This window comes from Danio aesculapii, chromosome 14 (genome assembly GCF_903798145.1).
Source record: "Danio aesculapii chromosome 14, fDanAes4.1, whole genome shotgun sequence".
Classification (NCBI taxonomy): domain Eukaryota; kingdom Metazoa; phylum Chordata; class Actinopteri; order Cypriniformes; family Danionidae; genus Danio; species Danio aesculapii.
In genome coordinates, this window is record NC_079448.1 from 7,815,488 (window position 1) to 7,840,310 (window position 24,823).

The following is a 24,823-nucleotide window of genomic DNA, read 5'->3' on the forward strand; positions in this document are numbered from 1 at the left end:
TAGCTGCATAAATGCACAATAACAATAAGAGAAGATATCAGAGATTATTCGGAAGGACATGAACAATGTCAATTACACAGATGCATAATTTTTATGTAACATTCACATCAAGCAATAATAAATATGTTACTTAATTTACCATATGTGTCAGTGTGCAGTGAGCTTTCTTGCCTGTTATCAATGAGGTGACTCAAACAGTGGAATAGATACACAACAACAAACAGAGATATTAATACAGACTGCTTAAACAGCAGAACATTCACAATAGTTTACGTAGCATAAATGTGGCTTATTTAGTTTACCTTGGTAAATCACCAATGTGCAGTATTATTTCTTGCCTGTTGACACCGAGGTCACTCAAACAGTAGCATAGATGCACAAGAAACAGAGAAAATATATATAATCAATTTTTCAAAAGACACTTCAATTGTAACTTCAGATTATGTAGTAATAGAGTGAGTTCTCGAATTTACTGTGTTATTTTAATGGTGTGCAGTGCTTGAACTTTTTTGCCCATTGTCACTGAGGTGACTCAAACAGCAGCATAAATGCACAATGAATAGAGAAGAAGATACTTATCAGAGATTATCCAGAAGGGCATGAACAATGTCAATTAAACAGATGCATAATTTATATGTAACATTCACATTATGCAGTAATAAATATGTTACTGAATTTACCATATGTATCAGTGTGCAGTGACCTTTCTTGCCTGTTGTCACTGAGGTGACTCAAACAGAGAAATAGATACACAACAACAAACAGATATTAATATAGACTGTTCAGACAGAACCTTCACAATAATTATTAAATAGATGCTATTTTAATGTAACATTCCAATTATGTAGCATAAATGTGGCCTATTTATTTACCTTGGTAAATCACTAGTGTGCAGTGCTATTTCTTGCCTGTTGACACCGAGGTGACTCAAACAGTAGTATAGATAAGCAAGAAACATTAGCAATTCATTAAAAGACATGCACAATTGTTAAATAAAATGATGTATATAAAACACTCAGATTATGTAGCAATACTAATAGTGTGAGTTATTGAATTTACCTTGTTATTTTCCTGCACGCTGCCACAGAGGTGACTCAAACAGCATCACAGAAGCCCAAAAACAAATAGACAAAGTATTAGAGAGTGTTCAGTCATATGATCCTTCACAATGTTTATTGAATAGATGTATTTTAATGTAACTTTTAGATTATGTAAAATAAATGTGGGTTATTAATTTGACCTTGATAAATAGTCAGCATGCAGTGGCCGACCTTTCATTCTTGCCCATTGTTACAGACGTGATTTAAACAGCAGCAAAGACACAGAAAAAACAAGAAACAGAAAAAATATTAGCGATTGTTTAGAATGACACGTACAATGTTAATGAAGTAGATGTATAACTTAGATTTAACATTCAAAGCCTGTATTATTAATAATGTGGGTTAATGAATTTGCCTTATTAATTTATAACTGTGCAGTGACTGATCTTTCCTGCCCATTGTCATTGAGGTGACTCAAACAGCCGGATAGATGCACAACAAGAAACAGAAACGAAACAAATTAGAGATTTTTCAGTACAAACAAAGGAACAGAATTTATATGTAACATTTACTTTATGCAGTGATAATTTGGGCTATTGAATTTATCTTCTTAATGAATCAGCATGCAGTGAAGAAACTTACTTGCCCATTGTCACTGAGATGACTCAAACAGCGGCATAGATGCACAACAACATAGACAAAAGAAGTATTAGAGCCTGTTCAGAACATTCACAATGTTTATTAAAAAGATGCAGAAATGTTTTGTATCATTATGTAGCATAAATGTGTTTTACCTTAGTGAATTATTGGTGTGCAGTGACTTTTCTTGCCCATTGTCAATGAGGTGACTCAAACAGCAGCATAGATGCACAAGAAACAGAGAAAATAAATATTATTGTTAAGAAAGACATGCACAATGTCAATTAAATAGATGCACAGTTAATATGTAACATTCAGATTATAGTAAAAATGTAGATTATTGAATTTACCTCATAAATATATCGGTGTGCAGTGACTGACCGTTTTTGCCTATTGCCACAGATGTGACTTATCAACATAGATGCAACAAACATAGAAAATAAGTATTAGAGACCGTTCAATATTTTTATATAACAATTCATATTTGGGGAAGGAATTTACTGATTTTACAGTGTTATTTTAATGGTGTGCAGTGACTGACATTTCCTAACTGACATAGCTGCATAAATGCACAATAACAATCAGAGAAGATGTCAGAGATTATTCGGAAGGACATGAACAATGTCAATTACACAGATGCATAATTTATATGTAACATTCACATTATGTTATGATAATTAAGTTACTGAATTTACATATGTATGGTATGTTCAGTGACTTTTCTTGCCTGTTGTCACTGAGGTGGCTCAAACAGTGAAATAGATAGACAACAACAAACAGAGATATTAATACAGAATGTTCAGAGAGTAGAACCTTTACAATAGTCATTTAATAGATTAGATTGATAATTTATGTAGCAGAAATGTGGCTTATTCAGTTTACCTTGGTAAATCCCCAGTGTGCAGTGATATTTCTTGCCTGTTGACACCGAGGTGACTCAAACAGTAGCATAGATGCACAAGAAACAGAGAAAATATACTTGAGCAATTTTTCAACAGACATGCACAACTGTCACTTAAAAGATGCATGTAAAATGAGTTTATTCATGAAACTTAGATTATGTAGTAATAGTGTCAGTTATTGAATTTACTGTGTTATTTTAATGGTGTGCAGTGCTTGAACTTTTTTGCCTGTTGTCACTGAGGTGACTCAAACAGCAGCATAAATGCCCAATAAATAGATACATATCAGAGATTATTCAAAATGACATGAACAATGTCAATTAAACAGATGCATAATTTATATGTAACATTCACATTATGCAGTAATAAATATGTCACTGAATTTACCATATGTATCAGTGTGCAGTGACCTTTCTTGCCCGTTGTCACTGAGGTGACTCAAACAGTAGAATAGACACACAACAACAAACAGATATTAATACAGACTGTTCAGACAGGCGAACCTTCACAGTTATTAAATAGATTAGATAGATCAATTGTGTAGCATAAATGTGGCTTATTTAGTTTACCTTGGTAAATCACCACTGTGCAGTGATATTTCTTGCCTGTTGACACAGAGGTGACTCAAACAGTAGCATAGATGCACAAGAAACAAAGAAAACATATTAGCAATTCTTCAAAAGACATGCACAACTCTCAATTAAAAAGATTTATAAACACTCAGATTATGCAGTAATAGTGTCAGTTATTGAATTTACCGTGTTATTTTAATGGTGTTCAGCACCTGATGTTTTTTGCCTGTCGTCACTGAGGGGACTCAAACAGCAGCATAAATGCACAACAACGAACAGAGAAGATACATATCAGAGATTATTCAGGACATTAACCATGTACTCAGATGCATAATTTATGTGTAGCGTTCACTTTATTTAGAAATAAAATTGGGCTACTGAATTTACTATATTAATGCATCTGCATGTAGACAGACCTTTCTTCTGAGGTGACTCAAACAGCCATATAGATTCACAACAATTAGACAAAATAAGTATCAGAGACAGAGAAAACTTCACAATGTTTATTAAATAGACGCAGAATTTTTCTAACATTAAGATTATGTAGCATAAATGTGGGTAAATTGTTTTACCTTGGTAAATTATAGGTGTGCATTGAACTTTATTGCTCATTAAAATTGAGGTGAGTCAAACACAGATGCACAAGAAACAAAACATAAATATTAGCTATTATTAAGAATATGTATAATGCCAATACAAAGGAAACATAATTTATATGTATCATTCATATTATGTGTTATTAATTCGGGTTATTGGATTTACCTTATAAATATATCGGAGTGCAGGCCTTCTTGCCCCTTGTCATCGAGGTGACTCAGCAACATGAGGTTAGATGCACAACAAGCATAGAAAATAAGTATTAGAAGGACCCACTCGTTGTCCTTGAAATCTCAAAGCGCTATAATATTTGTTTCTAACGTTGAGAAAAAGTCATAACTTGATATATTGAAGTTACCGTGTTTAGTTATCGGTGTGCTCTGACTCACCTGTGTTGTCTGTTGTGAAAGTGACAAGTTCCGTTTCTGACGTGATAGAACACTCAGACTCAGTGTGCCCATTTAAAAATAAACAGCCAGCAATGGTTTGAGTCATTTATCCCCACAGATATGTATATGCCTATAATCTATCTGTGAATTATCATGTTAGCTGTTTTACTTCACTTTTTAGAGGCTGTTAGTTGATATCAAACCACAAGATGGCGGCAGAGACTCGTTTACTGCGCTCGTTCCTTACAGCAAAACTGACCTGATAATATCTGTAAAAATAATTAGGTTAGGTGAATTAGCACATCTAAACAAAATCTCCAGAAATCAGCTTATTTATGCTTTGTGGTTTTATTTAATACTTAAACAAATATTTTTACGTCAAACAACAAATAAACATATTTAATCTGTAAACATACCGCAACAATTTGCCATCTTTTTTCTCTCAAATGTTTATCTAATTCTAAATGATTAATATACCTAATTTTATTTGTACAAAAAGATGTTCAAGCCATAGTGCACATTATAATTCAAGGAATAATTCACCGAAAATCTAATTTTACCGTTACCTTCAGGCCATCCACGACGTTGTGACTTTTCCCTCGGTAAATACTTACGTTTTTTTGTCTTAGATTTGTGACTGAAACCGTTGGGTCGCGAGCGCGAAATGAAAATACGTGAACTAACCGACATGTTTACCATGGAGACGTACACCAGAGAAAAACGGTTTCACCTAAAAATCTTCCTCGATGTTTTACTGAGAAACGAAAGTCACATCTTGGATGACCTAAGGTTGAGTAAACATGGATTTTACATTTTAGCTTGAACCATACAATCGATAGGCTTTTTGGAGATCACATGTTTCTTTTCAACATGCGACCCCGAATTTAGAAAAAAAAGGATATAATGTAATATTCTATGTAATAGAATGTTAGGTGAATAGGTGTTATCACTGACAAACTGAAATGTGTTTTGTAAAAATAAGCAAATAATAGTTTCATGTTTTGGGATCATGATGGCGTAAATGTTGCTGGACTGACTGGCACAGCACAATTTTTGATTCAAATCCATGACGCATGTGTATTTTCCTCATTCAAAATATAAAAAATGTTTACAGATTAATAGTTTTCTGCTCCCATAACTCTGTGGTCAGTTGTTCTGAAAAATATAAACAGATGTTTTAATGTAATATTAACATAAACTTTCTATGTGAATTAAAAAATTTTTTTTTTTGCAGTTTTTACTGCAAATGTCACATCCATAACGCTGGAATTGCTCATATATATATATATATATATATATATATATATATATATATATATATATATATATATATATATATATATATATATATATATATATATTGATGGGTTGCAGCTGGAAGAGCATCCGGTAAAACATATGCTGGATAAGTTGGCGGTTTACTCTGCTGTGGCGACCCCAGATTAGTAAAGAGACTAAGACGAAAAGAAAATTAACGAATTGAATGAATGAAAAATATATTGTATTTGAAAAATAAATAAAATGGGCGACGCAGTGGCGCAGTAGGAAGTGCTGTCGCCTCACAGCAAGAAGGTCGCTGGTTCCAGCCTCGGTTAGGTCAGTTGGCGTTTCTGTGTGGAGTTTGCATTTTCTCCCTGCGTTCGCGTGGGTTTCCTCTGGGTGCTCCGGTTTCCCCCACAGTCCAAAGACATGTGGTACAGGTGAATTGGGTAGGCTAAATTGTCTGTAGTACATGAATGTGAATGAGTGTGTGTGGATGTTTCCCAGAGATGGGTTGCGGCTGGAAGGGCATCCGCTGCATAAAAACTTGCTGGATACGTTGGCGGTTCATTTCGCTGTGGCGACCCAAGATTAATAAAGGGACTAAGCCGAAAAGAAAATGAATGAATGAATTAAATAAGTAAAATATCAGATTTATCTCAGAAATTTATCAAATAAAGTTTCCACAGTACAAACCTAGCAAACTTTGCTAATTAACTTACATAATGAATACCCCCACACTAATAATTGTACAGCTATTAAAGACAGATACAGAATATTTAGTAGATTTCATTTATTTATAAATAATTTCTGAAGTCACAATTGAGCAAAAATGAAAAAAAGAAGAGAAAATTACATTAAACTATCTATCAAATAACTCATTTTTCCATTTGCACCATTGTCTGAAAATTAAACTGCAAAGTATTACATGGACCAAAAAAATGAAAGCAACAACAGAAATTAGGATTCTGAATTATGTTAGAGCCAGACATCAACACATCCACCAACACGAAAATAAAAGTACATCAGTTAAACTTGACAGTAAATCATTAATCATTGTGGATTGGCTTTAACAGTTACTTTCTTTCTCTACACTTTGATAGTACTAATCAACACATATAAAGAAATTAAAACTGCAGTGAAGACAGCAAAACAGAATTCAAATTAAAATCTAACATTATACCTATTACAAAAATACAATGGTCTTCATTTGATCAGTTCAGAAACAGTGGTTTGTGAAACAGAATATTAAAATATCATATGTAAAATCAGGAGCTGACAGATTGCCTCTTGCTTTTACTTTTTGCACTTCCTTTTCCATTACATGTATTTATCCACACTCTCCAAAGCGTCGTTTTTTGAGTACTTTCTCCATTCATCTGGAATCGCACCACTTCCCTCGAATGTTTTTTTGTAGTGCTTTTCCAGATCTTTCTGGAATTTGCACACAAACCATTTCCAGTAGGGCAGCTCGGAGTGGTCAGGTGTGATGCTCCAGTTTTCATATTTAGGACCTCCTTTCCTGTATTCTTTCCATGGGAGTGGATCATCTGAGGAATTTGGATGAAAAGATTGATCACTCCCTACTGCTGTTGTGCAGATATTAATAGACAAGTTAGTCGTGTTAGTGTAATACCATCCATTTAGTCCGTTATTGCGGTGGAAAGGAACACAGTGATCTCCAGGATGGTCCTTCATTGAGTGAGTGCAGATTGCTTTACAGAAGGGACACTGAACCCAACAGCACTGACAGAAGTGCTCGATCAAAACCTCATCTGGTCTCTTCTGGAACTGTTCTATTTTATTTGGTTGACGCTATTCTGAAGCTTTGTCATTCTTTCACGTAACCCTTCACTTAAAAGGTTCTCGAGGAAATCCAAGTCTTTAATTTCCTTGAGGTCAATGCACGAATTCCCCGTGAGTTCATCTGTCAGTTTTTTGGTGAAGGTTCTGAACCACATATTGCCATCTCCATTGCAACTCTTGACCTCCACTGTTGCAGCTTTCACTGCATTACTTACAACCTGCTCCTTTTCTTTCAGATTTCCTTTGAAAATCTTTTGAATGGACACATTTTCTTTAGTGAAGTATCTGTCCACTTCATTCTTTATGAATTGTTTGAAGTGGTTTTCGGGAGTATGGATATATTTCATGTACTGCTCAAAGTCCTCCTTTTCTGCAAGGTACTTCAGAATGTGTTTCTCTAGATCTGGTCTGCTCCCACGCAATGCTTGTATGTCAGACCTCATCTGTGCACTCAAAGCAATAGCAGTTTTGTTGTAAACCGCTTCTATGATGGATGGCTCAAGTCTGCTGCAGATGAATTCACTCAGTATGGTTGTCGTTGTCGCTCCTCTGTAGTATTTCTCGAAGATGTTCCAATATTGTGCTTTCTGCTTCTCGAGATAAATTCTTGGGTCATTTGCTTCTCTGAATTTTTGGTGGAGTTCTGTAAACCTGCATCTTGCAATGTCACACACATGGAGACTGAGATCTATGGTAAACTCCTTTTTCAGTTTATATTTTTGGTTCATGGATTGATGTTTCTGTACTGACTTCTTCACACAGTCTGTTATTTCCTGAACAAAAGTGTCACTGTAGCCTCGTGTTCCAACTGGTGCCTTCTTTATGATCACTTCAGTTTCCTGAATAATTTTCTGAGTCAGATTTTTTACAGAGTCATGAAATTCAGGATTTAGACCCATGTAATCTTGTGTCCTGGGAGCCCCTTTTAAATATTCTATGCCTGACCAAAGTTTTTGACCAAACCTCCTAAATATTCCATTACTGCTTTTCTTTGAGCTCTCGGCAGGTTCATCCAAAGATACGGTTTCATAAGAACGCTCTAGATGCTTCTGTAGAATGATAAAGTCACAGTAATCACCCCAACGGTCCATGCGTTTGTAGTCTTCCTTATGTAACCGGTCATTTACAAGAGTCAATTCATGATTTTCAGATAGTATCCGTGTCACATCCTCCCAAAAGTTAAAGCCTTTCAGGGGAGGGATATCTCTGGTCATATCATTCACCCATTTTCTCCACATTGTGTCAAATTCCTCATTCAGCATATTCTCAGCTGTTCCTGTATTTCTCAGGCTCAACGCTAGTTCTTTGCTCCGACTGAAAAGCTTGTTTTCATACTCTGTCCTTTTTTGATCCAGCTTCTCCCTGGCTTTTTTCTGTTCAATCGCTTCATCCAACTTTCTTTTTGTTCCCTTCACAAGGTCATGATGAAGATCGTTGATTCTGGTTTCAAATCTCCCTCGCCATTGACACAGTATGTCTTTATCTCTATCCTCCTCAAAGTAAGTCCTGATTGATTTTTCTACCTGCTCTTTTGTCTTTCTCATTTCAGACAATAAGTCACTTTCCTGAACCAAAAAGTTGCCATTGCCAATTCTATTGTAGAATTTTTCTTCAATGCTTTGCATGGTACTTCTGAGGCTAAATGTCCAATCGCTGTACCTGGTTTCCAATCTTCTGTATGTTGCAATCTCAAGTGTGTTTTTAAAGCTAAACACAAAGTTTTCATTGAGTAGTGCGTTCCACAGATCATTAATACGCATTCTGAACTGTGACAATGTAATCCCGCTTGAATTTGAAGCTTTCGAGAGAATTGTGTTCTTCAGCTCCTGAATATTTCTGCTGTACTTTGGGTTTGGTTGTGCCATCAGTGGACTTCCCTCCCACAGCTGTGCAAAATACTTCACATCCTTCTGAACATCAAACGCAATGACCTCACTGAAAAACTCAGTATTACAATCTTCCTCTTTAGCAGCTAGTTTCGTCATCTCATCCAGTTTCTCCTGCAGTCGTCTTCGTCCCTCCATGTTTTTCTCTCCGGCAGTAACATCTGAAACATTCTGATGCACAAACATGCAGCTTGGATTCACATTGATCTTTTTCATTCTCATAAAGGCCTGAACAACGATCTGAAGAATGTCCTGCATCTCAGCTGTGTTTTCCCCAAAGATGTTGATTAATGTCATATTTCCAAGACCAACTACAAATGTGGCCATTTCATTGTCATGATTTCTAGTTGACCTTCCAGCCAGTTCCAGGGCACGAAGCCCCTCAGTATCAACAACTAGAATGTAGTCAAACTCTAACCATGTTTTCATTTCTTCTGAAACTCTGACCAGCTGCATGAAAGCTCCTCTGGTGCACCTGCCTGCACTGACGGCAAACTGCAGCCCAAACATGGCATTCAGCATGGTGGATTTCCCAGAGCTCTGGATCCCTAAGACTGACAACACATAGACTCGCTTGTCTCCCAGTTTCTGGATGAGCGAGTTAAGAACAGCAGTAACCCAGATCAGAGGAACATGGCCAGCATCACCATCCATCAACTCTAATGGAAATCCTGAAATCATTATATCCGCTGCAAGACTGGGAAGAGAAGAGTAGTCAAACACCAGATCCCGCTTGTTTCTTTTCACAGATGAGCATGATTCATATATCTGACCGATCTCTCTCAGCATGTGCTCCAAACCAAAGGTAGCAGCTTGTAGTTTATCTGACACTCTCTCAAGTTCGTCTTGGGCAGCTCTAAGTTGCTGTGATTTATCATGATTTTTTTTAAGATTCAGGACAATTGACCATTTTTCATCATACTCATGAAGAAGTGCTGAAAGACTTTCAGTGGTGTAGTCATCCAAAAGAATGCCCAACCATTTCAGGAAATACGCCACCTCATTTCCTTCTTGTGATTTCAACTTTTGGATAAAGATTTGGATAAATTGACTTAAGTCAGATGTGCATTGCTGTTCACGAATTTTAAGCATTTCTGACTGCTTAGAACTCTTGTTCTGTTCAATGTTGTTTCCCCTATTTAACTCTCCTAATGTAGGTCGATGTAGTTCTTTGTTCTTCTGACACCACTGATGCCACAAATTTCCCTGCAGCGGTAGAAATGATCCTTTGATTTTAGTCAGATCTTTATCCTCCAGTAAACTCATCATCTGCTGTGCTGCTTCTTTTCCTCTCTTGAGGTCTTCAACGTTGTCCTCATCTACTCTGATACCAGAATGCTTGGCCACATCCTCTAGCTTGAAAATAGGAGATGACTCAAAAGACAAGAGCCCATCATTTATAGCTTCTCTGATTTCTTCTAATACTACCGACTGATTTCTATCTTTAAGACCAATTCTGTATTTCCCATCACGCAGTTTTGTGAAAGGGGAACCGTTATCACTAAGAAGGCAGACAAAGGGCTTTGAGTCCTTGTAGAAGTCTTGGATCTTGGTCATGCTTTTATCATTCTTGTCAAGTTGTGGTAAAATAGCGACATTCACAGAGGCCATTTTAGTCAGGATATCCAGCTGCTTCTCACTAGTTCCTGCATCTCCGTGTAGGTTACAGAATGCAATACATTGGGTAAATCGATCAGTTTTTTCTCCAGAAGGACAGTACCAGGCAATCTCCACCAGTCCATCCATCAGCACTCTGGTTCTGCTGCTGCCCGGGCAGTTTCTGTGGAAGAATGTGTTGTGTTTCTCATTGATCAGGCTGTTCATCAGCTGAGACTTGGATGAAGATAAAGGGCCAAACCTGAAGAAAGCCACCATTGGGGTTTCTGCTTTATAGACTGGCTGGAATTGGCTTGAGATGTTGCCTTTATTATCAGTTGTTTTCCAGGTCTTGTTGATTTGTCGAAATGTCCAGAGTGGAAATTCAATCTGCTGTGTGAATGGATTTGGTACAAGCAGAGGTAATGCATACTGACACTGTGAGAGTTTAGTCACAATAAGTTGCTTTAGGAAACCATCCGCACAATGAAACATTGCAATCTGAACATCCATTAAGTGGACTGTATCTGATTTTTTCCCATCAGTAGGTTTAGCAGATTCTCCAAAAATACTGTCAAAGGCATCTGCAACATCTTCAGATAAGTCATTGCTGCTTTGTTTTTTGTCTTTATTCACTTTAATCTGGAGGGATCTTGCTCTGTAGTCCATCATCATCAATTTGTGTAGAAAAACTGAAGCCAGTTCATTCTCTGAACAAGACTCTTGGGACTGTGATTGTTCAATTGGCTTAAGGAAATCTAATGTTCTCAGTTTTCTATGCTTGTCATCAAGGCGGATCCTGTCAATGAGCTGCTCTGCAACCAACTGAAAAATAGAGTATATAAACACACATACATTACATAGCTAGTCAAAACTTGCAATGCCATGCAAATGTTTTATAGCTTGTAAACAGAAGTAAATGTGGTAAAACTGCGGATGCACCGATCTCGATACTTGGATCGGATATCGGGGTTCGATACTGCATATTTTTGCTGGATCGGGTATCGGCCAGCTGGTACGGATCCAAATTCGATCTTGCGCGTGCGCTATATTCTGTGTTTATAAGCCAACTAAGCCATATAGGTAGCCTATTATAAGGCACTAGAAAGTAGTCATGTAGGCCTATATCCCAAATGTTCTGAAGCCATTCTATAGGTTAATGTGAAGTACAAATGAATATTCAAGTGCTTAAATTCATGTTCATATGTTCGTCTGTCAATCATTCTACATTTATTCACAAATCAAACTGCGTGTCTCATGCTCATGACAACACGAAATGCTTTCTCCAAGACTATTTGTTCCTGTTAATATAAATAATCAGTGGAGAAATGCATTTAGTTTTGCATTAAATGGGTTCATTTTGACCTGCAACAAGGAGTTCATTGCTGTTTCTAAATCATGTTGTGCTGTGTCGCAACAGATCGCATTCACAACACTGTAGTAGAGAGGGTTATTACCTGCTCTTCACACACAAAGTAGGCCTACCTGAAGTTTTAAATTAGAAAAGGCTCAATAATACATTGGACAAATCCTCAACACATTGATTTCTTCCCTTTGTGCTGCTGTTTTGGAAGTGTCTGCAGATACCGGAGGGCTGTGTGCTGTGTCTCAGTTGCTATGTTTCCATCCAATTTAATTAATGCGCAAAACTGGAATATTGCATAAAAGATATGCAAATAAAGCAGTCAATGAGAACAAAATCATCACTTCCTGATTAACTGGCGCCAAATATTGACAGTAAAAATGGAATATACTGCGGTAAGAGAAGCTGCGTGAATCTTTTCTTTATTTAATAAATGACTTTCACCTCAGAAGACACGCAGTAAACATGTGGTGGCGTTTGAAGCCATGAGACACGGTGCGCAGATGCTCTTGATTCTGGAGGTCATTAATAATATAAAAACACTAATACTGAAATGGTTAAGGCATTTTAGAATGACCAAAACAACATTTATTCGTTCATTTCCTTTTCAGCTTAGTCCCTTTATTAATCTGGGGTCGCCACAGTGGAATGAACCCAAAACAACATTTCAGATGTTTTGCAATGTGCTCAGCCTGCTGGTTAGTCCATTCACACACATTTTTATCATCACATTTTTTATGACAACATCACATGACCTTTTTTTAATGCACAAAGTGGAATTTGTTTGGTAAAAGTGTTTCCATCCTAGTTTACGTGCATCTTTTCTTATCGAATAAAAAGTTTATCCTACTCAGTTATGCGCATACATTTGTTATGCGCATTTTCAAAATGTATGCACATCTTGCCGTTTCCATCAACCGAAATGCTCATAAAAATAGGTAGATAGAAACGTAGCTAGTGATGCATCAATTACGCAGACGCGATGTAAAATTATTCTCACAATGAATTTCTGTTCTCTCATCCTTCCGACCGAGTTTATTTTTCCGAGGGGAATGCTTTCAGTGCTGCGAAAAGTTTGTAAAGCCTGCCTTTGCCCATTGTGGTCAAAGTAGTTGATTAAATATATAAAATTAATTAAGAGCTATAAAAATCGTGTTATGTTTTAAAAATAAAAAAACGTTATCGGGATCAGATTTGTATCGGTCGATACTCAGAATTTTGGTATCAGTATCGGGATCAGAATGGTTCCAAATAAATGGTATCGGTGCATCCCTAAGTAAAACCACACACAAAACAAATATACTTGATTACTCATGAGAGTGTAGTTCTTACTTTTTGCTGCTCTCCCTTATCAATTTGTGCCAGGGCCCCCATAGGCTGTATGTTAGATTCACCAATGCTTTCTTCTGACTCTGCACCTAATTGGATGAAAGCATAGTAAAATATTTACTGGCTGGTCCAGAGACTATCCTAGACATTTAAGGGTCGAAGCAAAAGTCAATGCGTCAATAATAATTCCAAAATGACCCAAAAGCCCAGAGGGGCCCAGACTTGGTCCTGGAGAGCTGGTGTTTTGCAAAGTTTAGTTCCAACCCCAATCAGACACACCTGGGCTAGCTAATCGAGCTCTTACTAGGCATCTAGAAACATCCTTGCGGGTGTGTTGAGGCAAGTTGGAGCTAAATAGGATACCGGCCCTCCAGGACAGAGTTTAGACACCCCTGGTGTAGACGATTTAAACTAATAGTGTTAATATACATTTAAATGCACATGATATATGCTTAGATAAACTTAGCTTGGATAAATTCAAGATTTTTGTTCTGTGACACCTTTAACAGGATCGAAAATCTACATTGCGACCAGACTTCTGATTTAAGTACAAATATCTACCAATGAGCTGATTCTTAAATGGACTAATTTAAAGACATGATACTCACTGTTTTTCTGGTCTACCGAAGATCTGTACATCTCTCTGGTGTAGCACTGCTTATTATTATCAGAGAACAGATGATTAATCCTGTCCATTAGTTCTCTCATCTCTGACTGGTTGTTCATGAGTTTGCTGCAGCTGTGATATCTTCCTCCACATCTGTCCAGCAGCTGCTCCAGAACAGAGTTGTTCTTCAGGTCATCTATTATAGAGTCACACTCTTCCTCTTTCTCATAGGTGAAAAGAATAATCACAAACGAAAGAACTTTGTCGCCAAATGTTCTCTGTAGCCATTCAATACCCATCTTATCAGCATCTGTTAATTGACCCAACCTCACAACAAAGATGAAGGCATTGATTTCATTTTCATTCAGCAGTTGATTGGGAGATTTGAGATCAGCCTCAACTGTGCCAATCATGTTGATCACTGAGACATGATGTTCTGATATCTTTTTTTCTACTGGAATGGTCTTAGGAATCTCTGTAGGGAGACAGAGTTGCTTTTCTCCGAGCAGAATATTGTCACATCCAAACTGGACTGCCTCTGAACTTCCAAATAATACAACAGTCAAAGTTGGATCGCTGTGATCTGAAGGAAAAAGCACAATGCAGTTCTCAAACTCGAGTATATATGGAGAACAGCGCCTCAGTGTAACGTTATCGTTAATTAATTATGATCCTAGACCACAAAACTTTATATTGCACTAGGGTTGTCACGATAAAATGTTAGCAGGAAATGGAGGTTTTTAAAACTTCAGTATCGATTGGTACCGAATTCCAGTATCGTGCAACTGTACAGTTCAATTCAATTCAATTCAATTCACCTTTATTTGTATAGCGCTTATACAATGCAGATTGTGTCAAAGCAGCTTCACATAAAAGGTCACAGTAAATAGGAACAGTGTAGTTCAGTTTGTAGTGTTGAGTTCAGTGCAGTTTAGCTCAGTTCAGTGTGGTTTAATAATCACTACTGAGAGTCCAAATACTGAAGAGCAAATCCAACGATGCGCAGCTCCACAGATCCCGAAACACGCAAGCCAGTGGCGACAGCGGAGAGGGAAAAAAAACTTCACCAAAGGCGGAAGTGAAGAAAAAAAACCTTGAGAGAAACCAGGCTCAGTTGGGCACGACCATTTTAATTTCTCCGCTGGCCAAACGTCTTGTGCAGAGCTGTAGTCTCAGTGGCGGAGGCTGGAAGCTGGCCTCAGCGAAGACTCGTCTGTCTCTGGAGCGTCACAGGAATCAGTCTCATGTTCTCCACTCCTCCATGACCATCACAGTAGCTGCTCAGGATTCGGCCAGGTCCAGGATATAAAAAACCTTGGGATCATCTCGTCGTTGGTCTTGGATCGAATCAGTGACTCTGCATAGTCTGAGGGCCTCGGGAAGAGTATCCCCAGGTGGAAATGGAGAATAAAGAGAATAATTAGCGTAGCTGATGTTCACAGTGTATATCAACAAGATGCATAACCTGTGTGGAAGCCCCCAAGTGGTGCACTAAGTGTATGCTTTACTGAACAGATAGGTCTTTAATCTAGTTTTGAATTGGGAGAGTGTGTCTGAGCCTCGGACGTTATCAGGAAGGCTATTCCAGAGTTTAGGAGCTATAAATGAGAAGGCTCGACCTCCTTTACTCGACTTTGCTATTCTAGGTACTACCAGAAGCCCTGAGTTTTGAGACCTTAAAGAGCGAGTTGGATTGTAGCGAGACAGAAGATTGGTTAGATAAACAGGAGCTAGATTATTTAAAGCTTTATATGTAAGAAGCAATATTTTAAATTCAATACGAAACTTAACAGGCAGCCAGTGTAAGGAGGATAAAATTGGTGTGATGTGATCAAATTTTCTAGACCTGGTAAGAACTCTGGCAGCTGCATTTTGTACTTGCTGAAGTTTGTTAATAGAGGATGCTGGGCAGCCAGCAAACAGTGCATTACAGTAGTCCAGCCTAGAAGTCATAAAAGCATGGACTAGCTTTTCTGCATCTGAGATGGATAGCATACTTCGTAACTTAGCAATATTTCTCAGATGAAAGAAAGCAGTTTTTGTGACATGGGATATATGATTTTTAAAAGTTAAATTACTGTCTAATATGACACCCAGATCTTTTATAGTAGAGCTAACGCTAACTTTGTATCCCTCTAATTGTAGGTCGAGTTTTGAGATCTGCTGTGTACAGGATTTAGGCCCAATAAGTAATAATTCTGTTTTGTCTGAGTTTAAGAGAAGATAATTGTTGGTCATCCAGTCTTTAACATCTTAATACACTCAGTTAGCTTGGACAGATTAGACGTCTCGTCAGGTTTAGTTGAAATATATAATTGAGTATCATCTGCATAGCAGTGAAAGCTGATCCCATGTCTTCTAATAATGTCTCCCAGGGGTAGCATGTATATTGTAAACAGCAAAGGGCCTAAAACTGATGCTTGAGGCACCCCGTATTTTACTGGGCTGATTTGTGAAGGCTGTCCATTTATATTTACAAACTGGTAACGGTCAGATAAGTATGACTTAAACCATTGTAGGGCCTGTCCCTGGACACCTGTAGACTTTAAGCGATTAATTAGGATACCATGGTCAATGGTGTCAAATGCCGCACTAAGATCGAGTAGAACTAATAGCGAGATGCACCCTTGGTCAGCAGCTAAGAGTAAATCGTTGGTTATTTTCACTAATGCAGTTTCTGTACTGTGATGAGCTCTGAAACCTGACTGAAACACTTCAAAAACATTGTTGGTCTGCAGAAAGGAGCATAATTGAGCAGAAACAACTTTTTCTAGTATTTTAGATATAAATGGAAGGTTTGAAATAGGCCTATAATTAGCTAAGTTGCTGGGTTCCAGTTGTGGTTTCTTAATAATAGGTTTAATAACAGCTAACTTGTAAGGATTTGGAACATGGCCTAAGGATAAAGAAGAGTTGATAATGTTAAGAAGAGGTTCTCCTATAACAGGTAGCAATTCTTTAAGTAACTTTGTTGGAATTGGGTCCAATATACACGTAGCTGATTTAGAGCTATTTATAATTTTGTCTAGCTCTTCCTGTTTTATGATTTTAAAGCACTGTAGGTTATTTAGATTCAGAGACGTGTTTACTGGATCTGAAGTATAAGGCGGTGCAGAAAGGTTAATATATCCTATTTTCTGTCTAAAGCCTTCTATTTTATCACTGAAAAAATTCATGAAGTCATCACTACTAATTTGCGGTGGAACGTTTTGTTCCAAAGATGACCGATTATTTGTTAATTTAGCAATGGTGTTAAATAAGAATCTAGGATTGTTATGATTATTTTCTATCAGTTTGCGGAGGTGCTCAGCCCTGGCAGATTTTAAAGCCCTCCTTTAGCTGGACATACTGTCTTTGTATGCGATTCTAAAAACTTCTAAATACAGTGCACTAGTATTTTTTGGCAGTAGCGAAAAATAAAGAATACAGTGACTCAGTGGTTAGCACCGTCACCTCACAGCAATAAGGTCACTGGTTCGAGTCCCTCGAGTCCTCCGGGGGCTTTAGTTTCCCCCACAGTCCAACATGCGCCATAGGTGAATTGGATAATTTAAATTGGCCATAGTGTATGAGTGAGTGTGTGAATGTGAGAGTGTATGGGTGTTTACCAGCACTGGGTTGTGGCTGGAGGGGCATCCGCTGCGTAAAACATATGCCAGAATAGTTGTCTGTTCATTCCGCTATGGCGACCCCTGATAAATCAGGAACTAAGCCAAGGAACGATGAAAATGAATGAATGATTATGTTCCATAAAGATATTTACTAAATTTTCAACTATAAATATATCAAAACTCAATTTTTGGTATTGTGCATTGCCTCACAGCAGGAAGGACTCTGGTTTGAGTCCCAGCTGGACCAGGAGACCTTTCTGTGTGGAATTTGTATGTTCTCCCCATGTTCGTGTGGATTTCCCCCACTGTCCAAAGGCATGAGGTATTGGTAGGGCCAGATGGAATCTGTGGACATTTTTTGCTATTTTTGCACAGAATTTTGTTAAAAATCTGCGTATTTATGTGGAATGATTTTGGGAGTCTCATAACTAAACCCTTAATATATGAAATAAAAAATAATACCTTTTTAACTTTTATTTAATGTTTACAATGCAAATCCAATTAGATCCACTTATTTCGTAAACAAAGCAAGTCTCATATAATATATCCACTGAAAGACAGAAAATATTACTTTACAAACTCTACTGTAAATAAATAATATAAATATTTTCATATTAGTCAATAACATTACTGTAATTAATTTAAAAACTGAATAAAAATTAATTTACATACATTTACTCAAGTAATTAAATAGATTCCATGTGGGCCTAGGTATTGGTAAATTGAATAAACTAAATTGGACTTAGTGTATGAGTGTGTGTGTATGAATGAGAGAATGTATGTGTGCTGGGTTGCAGATACCTGCCAGTAAAACAACTGACAGAATAATTGACAGTTCATTCCCCAATGAGAGTAATTTGGGGTTCATTCCCTTCATAAATTCAAGATGTTCTCGCTGCAGTCTGTATCACGATGACGTACTGGGCTAGGTCTAAAATGTAGTGGACATTAGCTATTCCATTTAACAATGCGAATGAACTGCGCAAAACTGGATTATCGCATAAAACAAGTGAGAATTAAGCAGCGTTTCCATCCAGCGAGTCAAAGAGAACAAAATCGTCACTTCCTGATTATCTGGTGCCAAATATCAACAGTAAAAACTGAATTTTCTGTGGTAGGAGAAGCTTTATCAGTCTTTCCTTTATTTAATAAATGACTTGCGCCTCAGATGGCAATCCTGACATGCAGTGAACGCGTGGTGGCTCTTGATTCTGGAGGTCATCATTAATAATATAAGAACACCAATACTTAAACGGTAAGGTAAGGCCTTTTAGAATGACCAAAACAACATTTCAGATGTTTTACAATGTGCTCAGCCTGCTGGTTTGTCCATTTACACACATTATTATCATCACATGATCTCTTATAACAAAATCACATGATTATGCGTATATATTTTTTATGCGCATTTTCAAAATTTATGCGCATCTTGGAGTTTCCATCAACCTTTTTTATGCGCATATCCAAAATGCGCTGCAGCGAGGACTGTCTCCATAAATCAGGGACTAAGCTGAAGGAAAGTGAGGGAGTATAAGTCTTTCAATTTTAAAAAATGTACACTTATGATTGGTTTTGTGGTCCAGAGTCACAATTAGAACTTTTTACTGATGTACAGCAGTCAGCATTTAAAGTGGATCTTCACCTTCCATTACAGTTATCCAAAAACTACTGTAAAACAATCATTCTTGTCTTAGGACAATTTTGGAAAAAAACTTTTGTTAACCACTTCCTATGTTGACTACCATACGGTCCGTTTTCCCTTATGTTTTTTATAATTACAGATGCATGAATTTTCTTTACGCATAAAATATTTATGACAGCGATTTTATCCCATACATAGTAGCAATTCATACCCGTGTTGCTATGAGATGAATTCTCAAGGTCTGAGCACACAGGTGCTGCACTTATGTTTGAATTGTCATCAGTTGTCAGGATACTCCCTTCTTCTATGGGCCGCATGTGGTCCTGGAGAAAAAACCCCCAAAACAAATGATGTTACATTATCATAAAAATATAGGTTGTATAATTGTTGAAGACTGAAAATGGGAAATAAATTGAAGCTTTAAGCTTTTTAATTATTTATTTAGTTCTCCTTTTTTTTATGGCCTCTTTGAGAAATGAGCTTCAATGGCTGACAGACCTCAAATGTGCTCCAAGTTAAGAAACTGAAAAAAACATTTTAATGAAGATGTTTTCACGTTAATGAAGATGGTTGTAAATGTTTATCTATTCGCATGTGTTTTCTTAACTTGCAGCACATTTAAGCCTTCTCAGTCTCTGAAAACTTCAGCCACGTACTGAAAATTAAAATCCTAGAATTGTCCTCATCTCTGCCTGTTGCTCTGAAGTGTGCAGGTAAAATAGCACGCCTCTAAATTAGTAGGAGAGCCTTTTTTTAAAAATAATTTTTACGTTTTTTATTGGCAGGACAGTAACGAGACAGGAAGTTAAATTAGAGAGAGAAAAGTGGATAAGGTCAGGAAATGTCCACAAGCTGGGATTTGAACTCGGGATGCCTACAGCACATTGGCACTACATGTCAGCACACTAACCACTAGGCTATCAGCACCCACAGAAGGACAGTCTTTATATGAAGACGTGTCCATGGCATCATCATCGGTTCCTTGATTTGTAGTTAATGACTGGAAAGAAAAAGAAATATTAACCAGGTAGATTACACAAACAATATACAGTATAGTCCTGTAATCTATTATCTATAGACCTTACACACCTGAAACTTGTCTATAGCACTTGTTCACTGCTGCTCTTACAGTTGTGTGAATTGCTTCCTTGTCCTCATTTGTAAGTCGCTTTGGATAAAAGCGTCTGCTAAATGTAAATGTAATCTGAACAACCCTTTAATCACTTAACTGACACTTACACAAACAAAGTATGTTCCCTAACAAAGGTTCATGTATAGAACTACACATTATAAATGCTGTTTGCATTAGTATGGCTTATCTTGTATGGTTTGTATTAGTATGTATTATCTTAGTATGGCTTACCTTTTTAAAGCATCCTACAACAGAATTTTGCATGCTCAAACTTTAGTGTGACCGTGGCTTTACTTGAAAAAGTGAGTAAACCCAATGTAACTGGAACTGTTAAGTTGACAACTAAATTTTTATAATTATGCACACAGCTCATTTACTTAATAATTTTGAGGCAACGGGTTTACTCACTTTTATTTAAGTAAATTCAAGTAATCTCTTTTTTTTATAGTGTAGCAGCAAGCTAATGCATGGCTCTTGATTTTAAAGATTCAAGTAGCCAGTGTTGGGGAAAGTTACCTTTGAAAGTAATGCAATACAATATTGAGTTACTCCCCAGAAAAGTAACTAGTTGCATTACTTAGTTACTTTTTATGGAAAGTAATGCATTACGTTACTTTTGAGTTACATTTTGAGTTACTTTTTCATACCTGCCTGAGGCTGGATCTCTGTCAGATCCTGCAGGGTATTTTTTTAATAGAGGAGCTCTGCATTTAATGACACACTGTATAACCTACACCTTCATTTACCTCGAAAAAAACTAATAATAAGAAAAATTTATTAGAATAATGTTACCTTCTGAGAACTTCCTGTCGCTATACATACCATATTTACAGATTAATGAAAGTTGAAGGCAATGTGTTTGCTACTTTTGTAGTTTTGTCTTATAAGTTCAGTAAAATCACTGTCCATTGAGACTATAATCCCCTTTTCTTCCATGTGTTCAAAATAATAAGAAAACTTCCATCACAGAAATGTAAGGCTCTGCCATCTTGGTTTATGTCTGTTCCCGCGTGATTCAATGTGATTACACTAATTTTAATTCAGCAAATTATTTTATAAAAGCAAATTAATTAATCTAAAATATAGCTCGAGTTACATTTTTAAAAGAGTAACTCAAATATTATTACTTACATTTTTTAAGTAATGCATTACTTTACTCATTACTTTGAAAAGTATTATTATTAGTAGTAGTATGTAACTTGTGTTATCTGTGTTACTCCCAACACTGCAAGTAGCCTACATGAGCAACAGCAAATGAAAAACTGAAACCATGACTATGACTATTTAGACACTTTCACAGTTTTAAAGCTACACTGTACATTTTAATTTTTAATTTTATGTTTTTTTTCAGGCAGCTGGGGTGCCGCAAAATGAAGGTAAAATAACAGCCATTAAATTACAAAAATTTACCATAAAATTAAAGACTTTAAATTACAAATTTAAGGAAATTTCTGCTATTGAACGTCCATTATTTTATGTTAATTAAAAAATATTTTATGTTTTATGTCTGTAATTTTTTTATTTTCACATAAATTTACGGATGTATTTGCAGTGTACGTCAGCAACTAAACCCTGATCCCTTGACATCATTTAGACTTTTACAAGACATTAGCTGAGTTTCCACCAGCCTGCATGCGTAAATTGAGATTTTGAAGTGATGCACGAGAAACTATCCATGGCAATGGCAAATTTCGAATAAAAGAAAATGAAGTGTATGCTTATGATTCAATAGCATCTAAAAAAACGATCAAGGAAATTTTAAAGATTCAGTGCATGTTTTAAATTCATATTGTAAATATTCATTGCCTACATAATGCAAATATCAAAGCTAAAATTCTATACACAAAATAATTCAAACGAATAATATTAAATGACAATCACCTCCATGTTGATCAGCAGCTGATATCCAAGTTTGAAAATGAAAAGGATTCAAGCGATTCAGAAGCGGTGTGATCAAATTCCTATACTCTAACTCACACCTATATATATATAAATATATATCATAAAACTTCACCCTCTCAACCATAAAGTTCAGATATTAACTTATTCTCTGTAAATCTAAGAACATTTCTGGTTAATACCTAACTTGCTTCATAGACTGATGATCATTAAGCTGGTATGGCACAACCACAAATCAAAATTACAGAGATAACAAGTTTCTTGTTCAAATAAATCACGTGATTTCTGGTAAAACCACTACAGGTCATTAAATATAGGAGGCTCGTGTTGGGTTATACCAAAAAAAGTTGATTATACCCTATTCATTCACACATTTAACAAACATTTTACTGCCAAAGATGAGTATTTAAAAGCTATTTAAGTAATCAAGTTTATGTAATCAAGTGCGCTGAATACGGTTGTATCAACAATGGTTAACAATGTTACTGAACTTTCAGGCTATCATAAAGCATTTACAAACTGACTCCGTAAAGCAGAAAGCAGTTTTAACTGTAAAAAAATTATTGTTATAGTATTAATTATTGTTATACAGTGTCATAAAAATGCTACTATAATTGATGTACATGACATGGTGAGCAAGCGTGCGAATATTTTGTATTAAAATGAAAAAGCATAATAAAAAGGGATACATCTGTCATCTGCGGTGTGTCATGTGACAAACGTGATGCGTCGCCACGGAAACATTAAGGGTTAACGGTTATGGGGTTAATTGTTTATAAAAGAGTTTAAAAGAAAAGGAAAAAAAAGCAGAAATTGGACATTTTTATACAACGAATGCTATTCAATTGTGTTCAATAAATAAAGGTACGGGTAAAGTCTAGATCGGATACACTTCCGGTGGAAGTGCGATATGTACCAATGTATCAATTATAGTAGCATTTTTTGACACTGTATAACAATAATTAATATTTTTACAGTTCTGTGACGGTTGGGTTTAGAGTTGGGATGGGGATATAAGGCGTTAATAAAATACAATTTATTGGGTAATTGATTAGATAACATAAACAATACTCGGTACAACTTCTGTTTGTACATCACTGTGATGGTTGGGTTTAGGGTTGGGGGTAGATGTTAAAAAATACAATTTATTGGGTAATTTATTAGATAGCATAAACAATACTCGGTACAACTACTGTTTTTACGTCACTGTGACTTTTGGGTTCAGGGTTGGGGTGGGGGGAGGCGTTAATAAAATACAATAAATGGGAAATTTTTTAAAAATATAAATAATTCTCATTAACTTCTGGCCGCAACCATATCCGATCTAGCAACAACCGTTTTTTGTTTAAAAAACGGTGTAAATGTTCTTGATCATGATCTATAATGTGAGATGGGCGTCGCCATGTTTACTTGCGGCCGCACGTTTACCTTATTCATAAAAGCAAAACACGCAGGATTCAGCACGTAAATTCATCAGTTATTTCCAAAATGCATGCAAGCAAGTGGCTGGCCAGCTGGGAGAAGAATAGATTGAACTTTATTGTTACTTTCACTTTGTGTATCTGATATGAATAATACATGTCAGCAAATTATATTTGAATGGATTGTTAGACTTCCATAGACTTTCTTGTGTGTTTTACAAACTCTAAATGTATTGTTTTACTAGTACCTGTGTGTATCTACATGTCTAAAACATAACATAAGCATTGGGTGGTGAAAAACACTGCATAATTGTGATAATAAGACACTCGGCGCCAGCCAACGCGCCAAAGCTGTTTGAATTTTTTACGTCATGCTTGTCTAGCTGGATAACAAACTCCAGCACCAGGGACATTATGGTTCTCACTTAAAAACAGAACGAAAGCAGGATTCTGTAGTGATTTACCCTGCTGTTGCTCCCTTCTTCGCCATGTATCTTTCCTACATTACCTTCGCTAATTTTTTGCTCCGTCCTGTCTACGTGGTGCCGAACTCTGCTGGAGTTTTTTTAATAATCAAACGTCTTTGCATCACGCAACATGGCGAATCTATAATGAAATTTGTTGCCAATGCTTTTAGTAATCGATTTTAATCTATTTGATTTGTTGATGCAGCCCTAGAATATAACAAGCTTCTAATGGTAAAAATGTATTCATTTTATTTTATTTTTTTATAAAACACATCATAAAAACATTCTACCTTTTGTATGCATTGTCAAAGGGGAAAAGCTCACCCATTAGTGACATGCTCTCGCTCTCATTAGCATAGGACGTTAGTCTTGTTTTTGAATCTGCCACTATGCTGACACATAGGCATTTGTAGTTCGTTTGAATTTAAAGTGACAGTCACCAAAATGGCACAATTAGGATCAAAGCCTAAAAGGGGCAGTCTCAAAATAATGTTTTAATACATTCAAAATAATGTTTTAAACTTTTTAAAACTGAAACATCCCATACACACTTTAGAGACTTATTTTAGATTTTCTAAAAAAGGTCACATTAGGTTCCCTTTAATTATCATGTTAATCAGAACAACTCATGCTCCGTTCTTTAGAAAAATGAGAAGACACAGAGG

The 24,823-nt window shown here is 36.5% G+C and overlaps 1 protein-coding gene across 1 annotated transcript; it reads right to left on the minus strand.

The window, feature by feature from the left end:
* Positions 1-6,595: 6,595 nt before the first annotated feature.
* On the minus strand, positions 6,596-14,062 carry LOC130240250 (interferon-induced very large GTPase 1-like). Its single transcript, XM_056471680.1, is given in 4 exon segments — positions 6,596-7,205; positions 7,208-11,512; positions 13,383-13,468; positions 13,988-14,062. Coding segments are annotated over 4 exon segments (4,908 nt in total). The 5' UTR covers positions 14,019-14,062; the 3' UTR covers positions 6,596-6,719.
* Between the last annotated feature and the right edge of the window lie 10,761 nt (positions 14,063-24,823).